The sequence below is a fragment of the Diachasmimorpha longicaudata genome, chromosome 16, assembly GCF_034640455.1.
Source record: "Diachasmimorpha longicaudata isolate KC_UGA_2023 chromosome 16, iyDiaLong2, whole genome shotgun sequence".
NCBI classification, from domain to species: Eukaryota; Metazoa; Arthropoda; class Insecta; order Hymenoptera; family Braconidae; genus Diachasmimorpha; species Diachasmimorpha longicaudata.
The window spans coordinates 3,019,806-3,039,226 of record NC_087240.1 but is presented as its reverse complement, the minus strand read 5'-3'; the positions used below and the strand labels follow the sequence as shown (position 1 = coordinate 3,039,226).

Sequence of the window (19,421 nt, the reverse complement as noted above, 5' to 3'; positions counted from 1 at the left end):
ACCGGTCTTGATATCCCTCGTATACCAATTTCTGTACTTTGGTTTATCATATCGTTCCGTTCCCAATGTGTGTGAATGCAGAGATAGAAAGAGGGGGAGAAAGAGAGCGCAGGAGCCATCGGGTGAGCGCCAAAGAGTGTCAGATGAGTGGAGTATTGCCGAGGAAGAGTCTAGCCCGATGGCGCGGACTAGCGTCGCGCCGACGACGGTTTAACTGGCGTCAAAGCACAGTCGAAACCGGCGCCAGCCAGTCAGCGTTAGGGACAGTGTAGCCTGGCCAGTGTTGGGGTACCCCTGGGTGAAGCCCCCGGAGGAGACGAGTCCCAACGTCCCGACGACGCCGAAGAGAGACGCCAAACCTTGGGATTGACGCCAACGGGATATCCCCCTATTCTTCTATCATTTTTTTCCTCTTTATCAGTGTCGTCTTGGTTACTTTAGGTTTACTCATGTTGTTTTTTCATATCTCGATGTCTCGTCTTTCAATTCGTCGATTTGAGGGGGTGTTTCTAATCGCTGGGGGGAAAATGTGAAGGGGATGGGGCTGAGAGCGTGAGAGAATTGCAGAATGGAGGGATGTTCCTTGCAGATTTTCGACCTTTCGGAGAATTTTGGAAATATCTCGAGAACGAGTGAGTTGAGGGGAAAATGTGTGGGAACATTTTTTGTGGGGGAGGAAATTATCTATAAAAAGTGTTCTATCACATTTCCCTCTAAACCTCATAGTTTTCCAGATAATCGCCGAGTAAATGAAGTAATGGGTTCACGTCTCGTCCTTTGTCGCACTTTTTCTCTTATCAGTGCGCAGTATCGGAGGACAATGAATATCATCCCACGAGAAGAGTGATTGACTCCCCCGAAATAATATTATCAGACACGCACAGTGACAGGATCGACTGTCAGGCGCCGTCACCCCTAATTTTTCGTTTCCCCATTGTTTTTTCCCCCCCTGAAAATCCATTGGCAGGGGGTGAGGGGGGCGCCAAGTGTTTTGACGCTTGTTATACGGTAGCATAAAGGGAATGGTACTCAGTGGGTATGAGAAGAGGAAGAGGATGATAAACAAGGAGATCCAAGTCGCCAGTCGGGCCAGCCGTCGGTGGCCCGTTGGAGCCTCTACCCTCATACCCATCGCGACTTTTCCACGTTTTCTCCCCCTTTTACCCGAATCGTTCAACCGACTCTATTGGCTCCGATATGTGTGTGTCGTTTGCCCCGGGAAGGGGGAGGATTCTGTCGTTACGAGTTGCCAGTTTACTCACCAAAAACATCGGGGGCATAAACCCCCTCCGTCCGGAGCAACAAAAACATTTGCGAATTCATTGAATCATTCATTTCCTTTTAATTTGTCTTTCGAATTTTTTTTTTCTTCATTCCAAAGTCTTTACATTTGTTAAAATGTCAATTGATGATCTTTTGTGGGACATTGGGTCCTAATTAAGTTAGCAGTGAGGTCTGGGGCCCTGTGTACGTCTTGAATGAAGAGGGGGAGACGCTCGACTTGAACGAAGAGTTGAATTAACCAGAGAATGGAAAAAATTCCTCAGGGGAAGGGAAATAATAACCGCAGAGAGACGATTTTTTCTCTCCAGTTTCATGTTAAATTTACCAATCTGTTTATGTGTTCAGTGACTGGATGGATTCAGCAAGCGGAGGTGGAGTTTTGTAAAATTGATGGGGGACGAACGAGACAGATAAAAAGGGGGATGGAAATTTCGTCGCGAGGAGCATTCAGAGAGGGGTAAAAAGGCGCCTTCTCTTTGCACCACCCACGAGTTATCCAGCGAAGAATGGTGAACCGGCGCCAACTGGCCAACAACGTCGCGCCTACATCACCCTTACAAATAGGGGTTGCGGAGGGAATTCTGAATCAGTTTAGTGGCTACTGAGTTGTACGACTGTTCGGGTCCTGAGAGTGATCGTAAGTGAAGGATATTTGTGGGTTCGATTGATATTGAAGATGAATGCAAGTGAGTTTTCATGAATTAGTGAAGTGTCATGAGGAGACATTTTTTTATTTGCAATTCTCTGCTGGAATGAATGCTTTATCGAAAAAATGTCATGAGACATTTCTTTATGGAAATTTTATCAGCTACAAAAAAGTCCTCTGACCTTTTTTGCTAAATCCCATGGCTTTCCAGATATTTTCAAAAATGTGGAACGTGGGGAAATGTGGAAAAGCACTCACTGATTGCAGGTTTTGTTTACTACTTTAAGAAACCTATTATCTAGGCCATTTCAAATTCTAGAGGAAAAAATCTAAGGACTTTTCTGTTGACAATTTTCCCCTCTACAAAAAAGATTATGTCACATTTTCTTGTAAACCCACTCGTTCCCAAGTTATTTACAAAAAAGATGAAGGTGCTCGGTCTCAAGCTTCAAATGACGATTGCGTAATTAGTTCGCTAATTATGGGGTTTAGAAGGAAATGTCTCCAGACGTTTTTATCAGTAATTTCACAAACCCGAGACATACTTCATAACATTCTAGTCTGAAAGTCCTCGTTACCAAAATAATTACTTAATTATGAAAAATTTTGTGTTGAAACCGTAGCATTTCGTTGATTCCTCGAATTAATTGCTAATAATTCGTTAATTTTTGCTTGCTATTCACTTAGAGTAGCTGAATTTGAATCCATAGTATTACAAAATCCATCGTTTTCACGGGTATTCTACCATCAAAACCCGTTTTCTAAAATTAGCCAATTTATGAGCGACGACCTACGAATGCCTTTCTTTTGCCTTCCCCTCTCCCACTTTATCATTGGGATTCCTTTCGTCTTGAGCGTTCAAAACCTTCTTTCTCATTCCTCGTATCACGTTAAACACGCACATTAACCATACTATTTTACCCTCCCCTATCCTCACCCCTCCGCTTCACGGACGGTACTACGTGTTTCCGCACGTCCAACACGTTGTTAAACACAACATAAACGAAGGGAAATTATTCCCATTTTTATCCCCGAGGGACGACTATTTATTTGGAGAGGGAACCACTGTTGATATTGGATTCCAAACGAACCGACGAGGGATAAAATGTTTAAAATTCTCAAGATATTTAAATTATGTTCTTAAACACTCGTAAATAATCCTCACAGTTTGAAACTGAATCAACAATTTTTTTTGTAGACCCGGAGTGGTTGTGATTGCGCTGTACAGGTAATATATGGGACTAGGAAAATATTCTGAAACATTTCTTCGGACGATTTAATCCTGTCCTAATGATATAATCACATAATCAAGAAGTGCATTAGAGGAAATTCCTAAAATTACTTTTGGGCATGTCTTTTTCGAAGCATATAACATCATAGTAAAATAAATAATGAATAAAACGAGTTTAATTAGACAAAAAATTCCGAATAATAAATTAAAACATTAGAGAAATTTGCAATGTCTCCCTCGACGATCCCCATTCGTCATGTTCCTTCCCTCAACCCCACCACGTGCAAAATCTCCTTTAACAATGTAGATAATTGAAATATTGTAAAATGCCACATTTGAAAAATTTTAAAATTCGCGGCGCCCCCCCTGTCCTCCTGCAATCCGCCATCTTCCGTTCTCCACCTCCATGCGAAATAAAATCTCGATCTACAGCATTAAATCGACAGTCCCCCCCCCCACTTTGAGGAGTGGTGCGCGCGCAGCATTGGCGTGAACGGTACGGCGCCAAGCCGGGGGCGTTGGAGGGAGAGACGTAGACTCGTGACGGCCCTGGACCTCGTGTGTGCCTCTAGTACGTCCGAGTGCCTGGTGTACGACTGATGTTCGTTCACCACTTGTTAAAAAAAAACCGTTAAATCGTCACCTCCGGGTGCTTTCTAGTATTTTTATCCGTCTCCCCCAGTTCCCAAGTGTCTTCACCCCCTAAAAATACCCCCAAAGAGCCCCCGAATCGGTATAAAAATCACTGGTGACATAGAAAATTAAGGCTCGAGTGAAAAAGGAAGAAATAACTGAAAGTTTGTACGTTTTCTTCTCTCGATCAAAGTCAATTAAAATTCTTTTTGTCTCTCCCTCGCCGACTCTCGTCACTACTTTTATCTCGAATCCCCTCGATTAATCGCAAACAACCGATCCCCCAATCGTATTGTATTTAAAACAATTCCCCTGTGCGTGTATACGTTTGTTAGTGCATGTGTGTAATGTAAGTTGAACTATTATTCACTCGGCGTTGATACTGATACAGATATAGAATTATTTTTTTTTTGCTGTTTCAATGCAGATATAGATATTTATTTTATCGTCAAATCGTACGAAAACGGCGTCGCGACGTCGGGTGCACTCGACCCCTCGATCTTTTCTCTTTCTTCAACGTCGTAAATACGGAATTTTACTTGTTGGTTTTTTGAAATCGCGTGCGCGGAATTCATTTTTAGGGTGTCGCATCGTCGAGGGTGACTCCGGATTTCCCGGGAGGAGGGGTTTTTAAGGGGTTTTCATCGAGACCGTCGTTATGAAAATTCACCGGAGGTTCATTTGGTTTTGGGAATGGAATTCAGAAATAAAAATTGAGAAAAACTCCCTCCCCAAGAGGATATTTTTGGTCAGACATCCCGACATTTTCTTGTAATCTAGACTCAACAATAATTTATTGGTGAATTTCTTTCATATTTAATTTTGCAATAATTTTGAGTTAAGTTGCATTACTTCGGTGACATGTTATGTTTCGGAAAAATCCAATCAATCGCTTCTTTCTCATTTCTTTTGTAAAAGTAATATCATGATAATCATAATTCTTGGTGAAAAATATTCTCTGATACTTCCTTGTCGAGGTGGTTCCTATCGAGATGAATCTGCGATTATTTATTGATAAAAATGATTCGAAGTGGTTGGAGTAAAAAAAATGGAATGAATTTTGTTCGTTCAACAATATCTTAATACTTTTCTCATATTATTTTCTCCATATTGCAATCTAGCAATAAAATATAATATAATTTTTTATTTGGGCTGAGACAAATGAGACATAAATATAAAGAAATAAAAGAATAAAAATTAGTCGAACTAATCCCCGAATTTTCTCTTTCCCCCAGTGAATGGCAGTCGACGACCATCGGGCGTCTACCTCGTCTAGCGGTTCCCCACTCTAACCCGAGGGTCCCCTCGCCCCACCCACTGAAAACTATGCCCCCCAAAAAATTATGTCAATCGCTAGTCGAAAACTAATGAGTGATAGTTGGAAATCAGTGTTATGCGGTGCCAAAGCGCCGACGGCGGATGCGGTGGCGATAAAGACGAGGGCGAAGAAGACGAAGAGGATCATTACCAGAAGAAGGCCAAGACCGAGAAGAAGACCAAGAGCAAGTACAGAGTAAAGTCAGGAGTTGGAGTCCAGCACTGAGCGTGTTGTTTGCTTTTCAAAAGAAAATTTAATCATCAAACAAAATAGCTGAAAAATCAACGCCAACCCCCACGAGATCACAATTTCCCCTCCGTAAAAAAGCTAAAGTACTGGCACCCAAATGCACCTGTGGCATATCCTGTTTCATGTTCATGTTCTGGAGCAAACGCACGATATTAACTAGACGTCTGCTAAAGGCCAAGATCCACCGGGAGTATGAAACCGAGTGTGAGACTCAAGGGACTACATCAGGGCAAATTAAATTACCAACAGATACCTCAGGTCAATTAAATGACACATCGAGCAATAGAGTAGTTGTTGAACCAGCGGGAAGTGATTGTGGGGGTAGGAGAGAGCTGACAAGAGACATTGCTGACAGGAGTGTTGTCAACAGGCTTCATCAGGCCTGCTGTGGTGGAGTTGAAGAGGATAACGAGGATTTGGTGGATGGACGTTTGTCAAGGTGCAAGGAGTTACTCAAAGGTCTCAAGGAGAATCAGCTTGAGATGCTGGTGATGTCGGTGGAGAGTTGTGGGGCTGATCTTGCTGGCTGTGTTCTCGTGAGGAGAATCAACAGCTGTAGAGATGAACAGCTTGATCACTACAGGAGGCACAGACATGTTAGCAGAAGTGCTAGACATCATCATCCTTTGAGGCACAGACACTCGGACACTAGACAGAGGTCTAAGTGTAGGCATTGTGAGATGAAACATGTGAATAGTGGGGTCGGTGAGGATGATGATGAGGGGGATGATGTGGCGGTTGTTAATGTGGTTAATGTTGTGAATGAACCGGCGAATTTACTCGCTTGTCAGATGTGGAGGTGGCCTGATCTAGCCCAGTCAAAGGATCTTAAGAAATTACCAGTGTGTCATTCCGCAATGGATTCATCGTATGTCTGCTGCAATCCGTATCACTGGAGTCGACTTTGTAAACCTGGTAAGAGACATTTTATATTGTTTATAATTTTGAGGAAGTAATCGGGGGTCAAATAAATTATTCATTGATCATTATTATTTTTATATGACAACTTTGAAAGGCCTGGTGGAGTTAAAAATGATTAGTTGCTTCCTTGACTCAGCAAAAATGATTTATCATTAAAATTAGATGCTGACTAGGCATAATATTTTTATGTACATTCTATTTCGATGCTTTTTCATTCTGCACATTTTATCGTGCATGTAATATCAAATATTAATGATTCGATGATCGTTTCAATTAGCATTGGGATTAAGAAGTGGTGGCTGTGGTCATCCAGACAGAGTTAAACAGAAGGGATAAAACGTGTAGTGGACTGACGACACTAGGCGCCATACTTTACGTAACAACGTGTTTTGAAATCATTGTGATTCTTTTCCTCGGTATAATGATAATCGGTGACAGTCTGCATACGATAAAAACAGAATTTCAAATTGAATTATCCGCTTATCGTAATGAAAATAGGAAGTACTTAGATTCTCGAGATTTACCGTAGTTTGAACTAGTTTCAGTTATGGGAATTTATCTCGGAAACGAGTGCTCCCAGGGCAAAATGTCACATGTCATTTTTTTATGGAAATTCACTGTTCTACAAAAAGTTCGGGAGATGTTTTGGGCTGAGTTTATTCATACGATAGTTTCTGTGGCAAATTAAATTCTCTTCGTTAACTTTCTCGCGTAGTATTTGCCGTTCAACCCTCTCAGATAAATTAAAAAAAAAAACGAAAAGTTGCTCAAGGCTTATCACTCATCATCGGTGAAGAAAAGGGAAAGGCGGCGGTGGGGGGTGGGGTGCGTCAGGGGGAATATCGTTCAGGCTTGCACCCAGTGAACCCGCCGTGTTCAGGAGTAGAAAGAAAATCCAAAACCCACCGAAAAAAGAACAACGGGGGGAAACGAAATGAGGAGTAGAAGCCGGTTGTTTAGCAGTTGTACGATGTAGAGGGGAACAGGAAAGGGGTGGGGATGCCGCCACCGCGTGTCATTGCTGGCGCCAGCTAATTGTCGAGGCCAGCCAGCCGGCGCTAGTGAGGAGGATACCACTTTGCGATCAGACTGAAACATCATACTAAAAACACACACACTATTACGTCGCGAGATGATACACATGTAGTTTTTTATATTCTTCAATTTCGCATTATATTTTGGGGATGATGTGTAAATGGTGTATGAGATATGAGAGATGATGATGACTTTAGCTACGGATATTTGTTTTTACAGAGTCGCCACCGCCCCCGTACTGTCTGATACCGGCTGAGAGAGTTGCTAAGCAAGAAGGTAAGGATTTATTTATTTTATCTGAGGGGGGATATGATTTTTAGAGGAAACACGGCGCCTAAATGTCCGACCTGCGATTCCTTATAGCGAGCGGCTATTATTACACGTACCGGTAGCTGGTGCATTGACCATTGGCCTCCTGGGGTAGGCTTAGAAATTTTGGGAGATGATTTTTCGGAGGATTTCAGTTTTTTGACAAATCATTAAATTTTCATTAGTTTTTCTGAATAAAAATTGGAAGAAACATTGTACGGACAAGTGGGCACTTTAATTTCTGATCATTGGCCCTCGAATTGTCTTAATTTACATCGATAACTAATGAGTTTATGGGAAAATGTCAAGAGACAATTTTTGTGGAAAATTTAACGAGTTAAATTTGTCCTTCAGACACTTTTCCAGTAAAACCAGCCGTTACCGAGCTATTTCGGAGAATGGACAAGTGTTTCTGGAAACATTCTCAATTATCGATCTACCTGAATTTTCCAAAAAACCCTCTAGAGACTGTAAGCCCCTGAGAAAAAAAAAACTCGACCTGTTACCCTTCACTCCTCAATTACCATTGCCCCGACTAATCTCCATTATTTTCCTTCAGGTGCCGTGCAATCCAGCCAAATGGAGGCGCGTGGAAATGCCGCCGAGCCCTCGCGACTTCCGGACTCGTTAACCACCGACGGTGAAGGTAATTTGATTCTTTTTACAATAAATCCTCGATAAAAGTAAACATCTCAGCGGGACAACGAATTCCCATGAAAAATTCAAAACAACATATTTTCACTGGGTCGGATATCCCAACTTCTCTCTCTCTCTCTCTCTCTCTCTCTCTCTCTCTCTCTCTCTCTCTCTCTCTCTCTCTCTCTCTCTCTCACCGACCATTTCACTACACATCGTACCCCCGTTCTATTTTTGTCCCTGAATATGCCGTCCGATAGTCGATACTACCGTGGCAGAGTCACAGTCAAACGCGCGAGAGTCGAGGCTTCTATTCACATTTTGCTGAAGAAACAGGGAAAATAATTGTGAAAACCAATGAGGAGATGAAAAAGAGACCGAGAAAAACGAAAAATCATGTTCTTTTATCTCATCTCGGTTGAGAGAATGGACAAGATGAATGGAATTTTTTCGTGGAAAATGTTGAGTTTGAGTTGACCAGTTCCCCCTCGAAAATTTTCGTCGAGCCGACGATGAGTTTTGAACGTACGACCAGGGGAAACAGGGACCGGGGGAGAAGGAAATATGGAGGGCAGCATACAAGAGAGGCCTGGCGCCAGACAGCTGCCGCGTGTGTGTCTCGTCGGCGGGTACGAGCCGACCTCCGTCCGCTTTTCCCTCCTTGAACATTTTACGGCTGATGGAGAGGTTGCCATTCATTTTTCCATTCAATTGGGGTCTTCAGGCGAGACATTGAGACAACGGAGATTCGAAAAATGTACTGTTTCTTGCTTTCACGGTGATGCGAAGGGGTTTATTCATTTTATTTTCCGAATATCTCGAGAAGATGTGGATTTTGAGAGAAATTTGTGGAGACGTTTTCTGCGGGAAATTTCATTCCTCGGGGAAAATGTCTCTTGATATTTTAGCGTAGACCCAATGGCCCAGGAGATATTTGAAGAGTAATGATGGAGGACAACAAAAGATTTTACAAGAATGTTGTCCTGGGAATCAGCAAATACTCCAATAATCGTTGGCTTTGAAAAAAAAATGTCTTAATACGGAATTGAGCTCTCGAAATTCCCGACAAAAAGCTTCTTATCACTTTTCATCTTAATCCCCCTAATTACCAAGATTATCCACGATTACTCGAAGAGTAAATCCATTCCTGATAGGAGTCTAACGATCCTAAAACGAATTCCCCTATAATATTGAAAATATCTCCGGAGCCGTTACTCCCATGGGAAAATCGTGTCTAGACAAAATTTAGATCTTGAAATTCCCCACAAAAAGTTCTCTACTAAATTTTCCCTTAAACCCAATACTTCCCAAGATATGTCCTACCAAAACGTCTCGCCTCTACCAGCACCCCACACCTCCCAAATTTCATGAATCAACCAAAAGTTTCGTCGCCCCCTTGGTTTACGCTCGGTTATCCATCAAAACTCTCTCGTGAATGGTCGGGAATTGCCCAGCAACAGGTCGCCGTCAGTTGCGCAAGCGCCAGTCCCTCAACTTCCCAAAAAAAAAAATCCCTCGAAAATTGAATAAAAAAAGAAGAAAAAATGGCAACAAAAATCATTCCCACATCCGCAAATCTGCCCACAAAATCGTGATTCCCTGGCGTTTCGTATCTTTTCTCCTGGTATTTATGGTCCTGTATTATTTCGGTACGAATCAGAGTCCCTCTCTATCTCCTGAAGAATCTCACCGTTTTATCCCTCTCTGGTTACTATTCTCTCTCACTCACTCGCACTTGCCGTTAATCCAACGCCAAAGAGGAATGTGTCCTGGCGCCATCGTTGTGTCGTCGACTCTAACCCGAACCGTATATAACGAGTATTTTAGAATGAGTGTGTGCGTTATCCCCCTCGTCTCACCCCCCCCCCCCCGCCCCCCTCTTCGCCCCCCTTCTGTCCAGACACACACTCGAGTTATGATAGTTTCCTTTCAGTTTAAAATCCTAAAAATAATCCTCATGGACTTTAATCGGTAACCGAATGGCTTAACCAATGGGCACGTTGGAGCTATCGAAAATATTAGAGAGAGATGCTGGATACTTGGGGTACATTGACGTTTGATTAATGGAGAGTTTGTAATTACCGAGGCTTAATTAATTCATGAGGTTTACAGTGCATAAATGGACAGGGGAATTTTCGAGCAATGCAGGGGAGGTTTTTTCGGGATATCTTGGGAGGGAGGGGGTTTGGGGGAAAAAGTGATAAGAGATTTTTTCAGGGAAATTTTCAGAGCTAAAAATTATATTTGAACATTTTTTTTGTCATCTTAATTGGTCCTGAGATATTTGGAAAATTGTGGGATATTGTTTTGGAGCAATTTTGTGAGCACATGGGATTCGATTTTGAATTACCGGAAAATTTGTGAATTTAGGGGAAAAAGTGAAGAGACGTTTTTTATGGGAAATTTCAAGATCTAAAAATTATTCCTGAAGAGTTTTTCCCAAAAACTAACAGGTGCCGAGATATGCCTAGGAATTCCAATAATGCTCTATAATGATTCTTTTGGAAAATGAGAAAAGCATTAGAATCAATCTCTTTTAAGACTCAGCAATATATATTTGCATTATAAAAATTCATTGTAATTTTCGAAAGAATCTGAAAATAATGCCCAATGGAGCCACAAGACCCCAGCATTTAGAGCCGGGTAAAATAAACGTAGGCCGTTCTGCCTGTCGAGCGTTGGCCGATCGGCCTGGCAGCCGTTTCACAAACTGGGTGGTAAAACAAGAGGAATGAGCGACGAGTGGTGGACCCGGGGGGGAGCTGCGGTGAAGAGGGTAGATACGTCCGAAGGAGGAGGTTAGCCGGCGCCTGGTATGTGGCGCCTCCACTGGCGTAGGACCCACTCAATTCGCCTTTTCTCCGTACCACATTACCTACCATTTTCATCGTCAAAATCAACCAGCCGGCTTCTACACCTATGCGAATTGTATCAGAACCAATAAATGTATGATACTTATGTATTTATTCTTGATCGTACGACGACTGGTCTTTTCCCGTCAATGACACTCCTCGAGTTCCCTCTCCATCACTCGCGTTTAACGGAATTCCATTGGCAAGTGTGATAAACAATTTAATGAGAATAGAATCGAATGCACGTTCGCCTTTTTTGATGATCAATTTTTTTTTTTTTTCGCACGGGGACTTAAAGGGGAGGGTAAGGCCGTAGGAAGGACATAGGTCACCTGCGTTGAAGCTGCATAACGGGCACATTCACCAATGCCTGGACTGGGGGATTGTTTTGTGGCCTCCTTGTTCATTGTTTCATTACCCGTTTTCAGTTTACCAAGGGGGGGGGGATTTTTTGAAGATGGAGGAGATAAAAATATCAATTTTTAGGGAATACAACTTTTAATCTCATTATTCCTTGAATATCTTTGTAATTATTAGGTTTGAGTGAAAATGTCATAAGAAGACAATTTTTGAGTGTTAAATTCTCTACAAAAATGATCTTATGAGATTTTCCGAAAAATCTAAAAGTACTCGAAGTATTTGAGAAAGTTTCAGTTTTAACAGACAAGCAATTTCGATATTCTCATTGTTATTATTTCGTGATTATCTCGGGAACTATTGCATTGGGGAAAAAATGTGATAAATCATTTTTTCTAGGCCGAGAAATTATCGACTGAAAGTTCCTCTGTCATTTTTCTCTAACCCCGTAATTTCCGGAGATTTTTCCAATTTATACCGTGACCAAAAAGAAGTACAAAATTATCTTCTCAGAATTTTGGGAATATCCCAGGAGGTCGTTGAAAGAAATGCCGGAAAATTTTCCAGTGAATTTCTCCGAAGATACATCTTTCCACCCCTTAGACAGTCCTCTAGACCCGCACCCCTCAAGCCTGACCGACGATTTTCCCCAAAAATCCATCAACTCCAAAAACTTGGTCAACATGAGCCTCAACATCACGTCGCCAACGGACGTCCTTGCGCCTGTTGGTAACACACACACACATACCACAAAACACTCATTCCCAAGAGGGTGGGGGGAAGGGGGTAACCCTCATCGTCTCCATCCGTACACCGATGACGTAATCGTCACGATAGCCCGCAATCTTGGCGCCGTGTTAAACTCGTAATATCTATTTTTATCACATGGAAGGCACCGTGCAGGTAAAATGCCTTTTTTTTTTTCATTTTTCCCCACAAATTTGTCATTAACATGTGTACGCATTGGCCCGGCCCTCCATGCCTCCCCCACGCCCATCCCTTCAACAAGTTGAAGAATTCGCATGCATCAACTGCAATATCTGACCCCAGCGGCGGAGTTTATCTCTGGGAAATTATACTTCTGAGGTTTTTTCGGTGATTGCGCAGCTGTTGATGGAGAACGGGTTTGACTCGGTCGATTGAATCATCATTGATTGACAATTATTAATAATTTTGGTATTTATGGTTGGGAAATCGGTTTGACCTGATACTTCTATTAGACATGAACGAGTTTAAGCTCGCGAATATCCCGAGAAATACGATGTTTAGCAAAAAAATGGACAGGACTTATTTTGTGAGAAATTTCAAGAACTAGATTTGGTCTTATATGATTTTTTTCTGTAATGTCAGTGGTTTCGGAGATATTCGCGATATTTAGCAGTCTGTTCCGGCATTTTCGAATATTAGAAGGGATTATGCTCCGCTTAATCCTTGAATATCTCAAAAAATATTGGGTGATGGGAAAAAAGTGATAAGAGACGTGGAATAGATAGAGAGAATTTGAAGAGCTAAACTGAACTGGTTTGGAGATATTTGCAAACTAGAATGGAAGTTCGTTTTAACGTTTTCGCAGATTAGGAATTGAGTTCTGTTTAATCCTCAGATATCTCCGAAATAAAGCCCTGCATTTGAGAAATGGACTCCCCATTTTTTGTCCAGAATTTCCAGAGCTACATTTTGTGTTTCGCCACTTTTCTCCTAAAACTAATTTCTCCCGGGATATTTGCGAAATACCTTTCACTTAAGTGTTTTCGACTGGTTTTTCATCATTGGAAGCCAATTACTCCGTAAAAACCTCGAAGACTACTGGCTCCAGATGAAAAAAAAAAAAATCACCGTATACACCACCACCGACAATTTCAAAACCTCAAATAAACCCCCCCAAACTCCATAAAAATTCCCCCAAACGATAATTTTCCCAGCGAAAAAATGTTTTTACTAAAGTCCAGTTCTTCCGTTAAAATTCTCGTCGCATGATCGATTTTGTCGATTCTCTCTCCCGATGTGTATAATGATGATGATAATAATCATAAGTAAGGCATGTGGTTCTTAAAAAATATATGTGTATGTGTGTTATACATATGTGTGAACTGATGCCCCAGCCGTATGCAATTTGCGTGATCCGACGTAGGTTGTTAGGGCCGCCGCCACTCTCGGTCGAGCATTATAATTTTCGCGGCGAGACGAGCAGTTTTTCTACGCAAACTGAACGACGAATATGATGGTGGTGGAGGACAAAGGGGGTGAAGGGGAATAGGGGAGGTGGTTTTGGTTGGGTTTTATAAGGGGAATGGGGCATGGGAGGGCAAAACGAAAAATATTTCTGTGGCAGGCGCACACGCTGCGGCAAGGATGAAAACGATGAGATGATTGCTGGAGTCTTGATGACGGTGGTAGAACGGGTCTCGGGGAACTTGTAATGTCGGCACTGTGGGCTGCCAGTGGGTACTGGCTGCCTCGTTTATTTACATGGATACTGCCCTTTTTATTTTTCTTCTTTTGGGATTTATTTGTTGATTTTGGGCCCAGTGCGGTGAGGGAAAATGTCAATGGTTCCTGATTTTTCAGCACCGGGGAGAGTTTGTCATGTGATTATCTCCGGAGGAGTGGAATTTAGGGAAAAATGTTGTTGAAACTTTTTCAAGCCCCTGAAATCCTCTAAAAGAAATGTCTCTTGACATTTTTCGATACACCCCCTCATTATCTAAATAAATCGACTCGTTATGAGTACATGATGTTGAGCACTGGAGAAATATAAAAATTGACCCGTTAAATAATTCAAATTCCAGAGCACAACGAGGACAAGAAGGAATGGTGTACGTTAGCCTATTGGGAGCTCGGTGGTAGAGTGGGAAGGCTCTATCCAGTTGAAGCATCAACGATAAGTGTCTTCGACTCACTCCACGATGGTGATGGCCTCTGTCTTGCAAGCCTCGCCCAGAATCACGGATCCTCAGCAGCAGTTCGAAGGACACGACAGAAAATTGGCCTAGGTAAACCGAATATTGCGTGCCACAAATCCCTCATTCATCCTCGAGCAAAATATGCAAATGATACCCCTGTCTTCTCCACTGTGTCCCCCCACCCCTCCTCTCACTCCCTCGACATCTCCAGGCATCTTATCTTCTTATTTATCTCTCATTTTTATCTCTCGTTACATTTTGCTTGTGATTTTTCAATGATAAACTTTCCTGATTTTATTTGAAAATATTTTTAGTGCTCATTGTTTCGAAAATACCACGCGATCAATTCGTTAACATTAACATTTTGAGCAATTGCAATTCACAGAGGAAAGTTCTTTGCTTTCTGTAGACTCTCTTTGTGATTCTCGTTGCGCTATCGTATTTTCATACGAGTTTTACTCGTCTGTAGTTACAATTTTTTATTTATTCAATCATTTTTTGTTAATAATGAAAACGTTTCTCCAGATGAGAGACTTCAAAAGCCACCGATTTTTTTTTCTCATAATTTTCTCTATAAGTTCTTGTTCAACACCTATTGCAATTAATGATTGCAATAATTAATCATAAAATTGTTAAACATCTGCCTCTTGATATCAACCTCTTTCCCCCATCATCATAATTCGTGGATTGATGATTTAAAAAATTGATTGGATTTTGACAAATTAAAAAAACATTTTTAAACCGAAATATTTATTCCAGGTCTGATGTTAAGTCAAGAATCAGACGGCGTATGGGCGTACAACAGGTCTGACACTCCGATATTCGTAAATTCACCGACTCTTGATGATCCGGAGTCCCGCACACTGCTGGTGTACCGCGTTCCCCCTGGTTTCTGTCTCAACATTTTCGACAGATCAAAGAGGCCGAATGTACGGCTGTCTTACGGTGATTCATTGAATTCCACTGGTCCTGTTGATGCCAATTCCGTACGAATAAGTTTTGCCAAGGGTTGGGGCCCCAAGTACTCGAGACAAGAGGTCACATCGTGCCCCTGCTGGCTAGAAGTACTGTTAGCTCCCTGCAGGTGATCAACGAATTGTTTATTGTTATGTCTATTGTCTGGTAATGATTATTGACAAATACCAACGCCATATGTGCCTTCCCTACCCCCTGGACTCCATGAAGAACATTCAAGTGAATTATCGATTGAAAATTCGGGGGAATTTGATGGAGGCTGCGAATTATTCTGTAAATATCTTCTGAATCAAGAGGTTCAGAGGAAAATGTCACAGGAACTTTTTGTACAGAATCAAATTCTCTGTGATTAACTTCTTGTGACATTTTTTCCTAAACCTCGTCATTAATGAGGGATTTCTCTCCTCCATCGATTCACCAAAAAAAAATGTTTTTCAAATTGAAGCTATGCTACGTCACAACTGCAGACGTCGTCAGTCAGCCTCATGCCTTTTCGCATTTCAATGACGAAATGATTGTTTTTTTATTGTTATGTAAAAGAATAAAACACAATAATGTCGAATCCACAAATAATACCACTATTGGATGGAGAATTGACTGCTCGAATAAGCTTGGTACCTCATTGTTCTAGCTTGTTCTTATTTTTATTTCAATTGAATTATTGTGTTGCAGTCTATATTTTCAATGACTTAACGCAATTCATTTATTTGTTCGTTTAAGGATAGAATTTTCAATTAATTCTAACACAAAAAATGAAGTTAAGACGTCTTTTTTTTCTTTTTGTTATTTTATAAAATACAAATGATAAAATGCACGATTTATTGATGATTCAATTTGTAAAAAAAAACATGAGGATTCGTGCGATTATTTTAATTTATTAAGAATTTTATAGAACACGAAATTAATATTCGTTTGTAAATAAATTTTATTTATACGTAGATCAATAAAACGCGACGAATAAAATGATTGTGGAGTTTGTGAATTGTATCATTTGATAATTGAGAGGGTGAATGAGGTGTGGATGCTTCGATTATCCTGTGGAGTATGTCAGAGTGAGTTTTTATCGTTTATTATTGACTGTATTTTTGGAAAGGAGGGAAGAATGGACCATTGTAAAATGTTAATATCTCGAGAACGAGTGGATTTACAGACCGAAGGCACAAGATATTTTTTCGGGAGAATTTAATTTCCTTAAAAAAATTGCGGTGACTCTTTTCTCCCGATCTAACTGTTTTCGAGATATTCACAGAGTATTCAATACAAATTCGGATTCATCTCACGTTTTCACTAGTGATTTCTCTCTTTCGTTACATGTTATTGTATAACATACATGAGATGTATGTTTTCACGCTTCCGATACGAGAATTGATGAAATACGTCGGGCCGAAGAATTACGTCACCGTGTCATTGCTATGATAATTAATTGCGATAATTGATAAAGTAGAGTTTCTAGGGAAAATTACGAGAAATAAATTTTCCAATGCCTTTCGAGTCACTCCCCGGAGTGAAAATTTAGGCTCAGGATCACTCGCTTGCTCGGGTGTCAATAAATTTGTATAGAAATATATGGAGAAATAATTCTGCTGGAAAGTGATGGAGCAGAGGAATTGTTATTCACTCCAGAGAATTTAATTCCCTGATAATAATATCTTCAGACCCATTTCCGAATTTCAATTGTTCCATCACTTTTCCACAGAATGAAAAAATAATTGAATAAATGAAAGACTGTAAATGCAGACGCGTTAATGCTCGTGTAAAAATAGGATCGCGAATTGAAAACCACAAAGAGAGTCTATAGAAAGCATAGAAGTTGCCTCTGTGAAACATTGTGCCTTTTATATTAAACGAAAAATCGGCAAAAAAAAACTCGAAACAATTTTTAAAACTAAAAGCATCGAATTAACGACGCAAGGATTAATTCGATAGCGTTAGATTTTTCAAACGACCGCCATTTCGAAGAGATACTTGTTGTCCTCGTCTCAAAATTTGCCTCCGTCCTGTTGTCAATGGCCATTGAATGGTCTTGACGAGTGAATCAACAAATTATTGAAATTCAACGAATTTATTATTGCGATAATAATTCGGGAGAATTTCAAATTCAACGAATGCCTTGATTTTTTATACCTGCCAAATATGTCTCACAAGTCGTAAGAATAAATCGCAATTTCGTCGACACGCGATTTAATTAACTAATTCGATTGTAGTTGAAGAAATGGGAAGTTGAGCAATTAATGGATTTTAATCCTATTAACAGCACAATCATCTTCGTAATGAGTCATTTTCTCTCATCACTGAGAACAACCAACGATTGAAAAACAATATGTTTACCCCACTTCACTGCGAGAAATAAATTTAACTTGTTGAATACAATTTGATAAACAAAACTACACCAACTTCATACATTGTACGTGTACATAAAACGGGACTATACTGTAATGTAAATCAAACATTTTATTAACATTAATGCTAGCAACTAAACCATTATAACGAATGATTACTCTCATCTGATATACAATAAAGTGTTTTTAGAATAAAAAAAATCGGTGAAATTTATTTGTCCACGGAATGATCTGATTATTTTATTGTCTATTGCGACAGTATCAAGCGAATCTCCCGCGCAAACAACCCCACTGGGCATGCGCGACCCCCACCCGTAACCGTTTAAGATGGCGGTCGACCTGTAGCGGTGAAACAGCGGCTTTGGCGTCCTTTGACTTTTGAGGAGAAAAAAATAGGTAAAATGATCGATATATTGACTAAATCTGCATTAATCGACCTCTAGTAATGGTTAGTATTGATTTTGTAATGGTGTTAGCGGGTTTTCCGAAGAATTGAAGTCGCCAGATCGATATTAAAATTGCACTCGCCGAAAATTTCATCTACACTGCCGGCGTCTCTGTGACGTCACACGATGCCTCTGCTTCTGCCTTCAAAGGAGTGTTTCAAAAGTCTTTGTAAGTGAATTAACATCTAATTAATTTGATAATTGGGAGAATCGACAAGTACAGAGCTAGAAAGAAACGGAAATTATAATCATGGAAAAGCTCTCACCGATGTGGCCACCATCTTTATGATTTCATAAAGTGGACGTCTTTGTGATGTCATAAGACGTCCTCTGTTTTTTTTCTAAACAAAAGAAAGTACTTCGAACATTTCAGTGAGGTGATTAGGGTCTAGTTAATTAATTCACTAACTAATTGTGAGGAAAAGGATGGATATTGTACATTTGTGTGAGCTTCGTCAGTGTTGTTGGGACGATTAATTCCCAGAATCGTGGAATAACAAACCGGATTTGGCCTTCGCCTGATGTTTAGAAAGAGAAATGGATGAAAACCATTGACATATTCATGAAAGCTGCCTTAATCAGACTGTCACAATCACCAAAGACAATTCTAAAATGAAAATAGTTTTTTTTGTTTGTCGAGTTCATTAAGAACGATGTGAGCATTGCATTCGTCAAAATCATCTCTACATGACCAACATTTTTGTCACGTCACAAGATGGCGTCTATGGGTCATTTGGCCAAAGAAAAGTACTTCGTACGTCCTAGTGTTGTGAATTAACCTCTAAGTAACTGATCAATTGATGAATTAACCTGGACAAAGTGGACAGTGAGATTTCATTCGGAGATTGTTGTTGTGAAAAGTGATACAAGTATATCCGTGTGTTTCGTTGTTGTCAATGTGGTGTTTAATCCGCAAGATGGCGGTCAGTGTGTGCCAAGGGAGTTGTGGTCTTCCTCGGCGGAGGGTTCAAACGCCGACAGATTGAAAGTAATTGTTTTTTGTGGGTGTAAGTGCCCTTCGAGAGGAGAGAGCTGCTGGCAGAGGTGAGTTACTTCAATGATTATTTGTTTGTTATTTGTTATTCGCATGATTCGGAAAAAAAATCAACAATATGTCAGTAATGAATTAGTGTTTTACACAATTGGTGTGTGATCGCTGAAAAATTTACAATGTTCCCATACGCTGAGGATTTTTGAAGCTTTTTAGATTTTCCAAAGTCATTCGTTCTTCTAAGCTCAAAAAAATCGAGTGATGCAAAAATAATGAGTTAAAAATGACGAGGAGTC

At 40.6% G+C, this 19,421-nt stretch overlaps 2 protein-coding genes across 6 annotated transcripts in view; both read left to right on the top strand.

The window, feature by feature from the left end:
- Positions 1-1,631: 1,631 nt before the first annotated feature.
- On the top strand, positions 1,632-16,315 carry LOC135170002 (mothers against decapentaplegic homolog 6). 5 transcript variants are annotated; one of them, XM_064135492.1, is made up of 6 exons: positions 1,632-1,921; positions 5,030-6,276; positions 7,537-7,593; positions 8,186-8,272; positions 14,261-14,464; positions 15,134-16,315. In XM_064135492.1, the coding sequence occupies exons 2-6, from the start codon at positions 5,484-5,486 to the stop codon at positions 15,460-15,462; spliced, it is 1,470 nt and encodes a 489-aa protein (XP_063991562.1). In that variant the 5' UTR covers positions 1,632-1,921; positions 5,030-5,483; the 3' UTR covers positions 15,463-16,315. The 5 variants fall into 5 exon arrangements, with proteins under 5 accessions (XP_063991562.1, XP_063991564.1, XP_063991561.1 ...); XM_064135494.1 differs by lacking the exon at positions 1,632-1,921 and adding an exon at positions 3,720-3,958; XM_064135491.1 differs by lacking the exon at positions 1,632-1,921 and adding an exon at positions 3,720-3,962.
- A 1,996-nt stretch (positions 16,316-18,311) lies between these two features.
- Positions 18,312-19,421, top strand: part of LOC135169976 (intersectin-1) — a 39,019-nt gene continuing 37,909 nt past the window's right edge. The window contains exon 1 of the mRNA XM_064135439.1: positions 18,312-19,178. The gene's annotated coding sequence lies outside the window, so the exon portion shown is untranslated. The remainder of the gene's footprint in view (positions 19,179-19,421) is intronic.

Bases quoted from the DNA above. Each gene is read 5' to 3' on its own strand.
- LOC135170002 (XM_064135492.1), top strand. From the start codon at position 5,484: ATGTTCATGTTCTGGAGCAAACGCACGATATTAACTAGACGTCTGCTA. The intron at 6,277-7,536 runs GTAAGAGACATT...TTGTTTTTACAG, and splicing joins GAGTCGACTTTGTAAACCTG to AGTCGCCACCGCCCCCGTAC. The intron at 8,273-14,260 runs GTAATTTGATTC...TTCAAATTCCAG, and splicing joins GTTAACCACCGACGGTGAAG to AGCACAACGAGGACAAGAAG.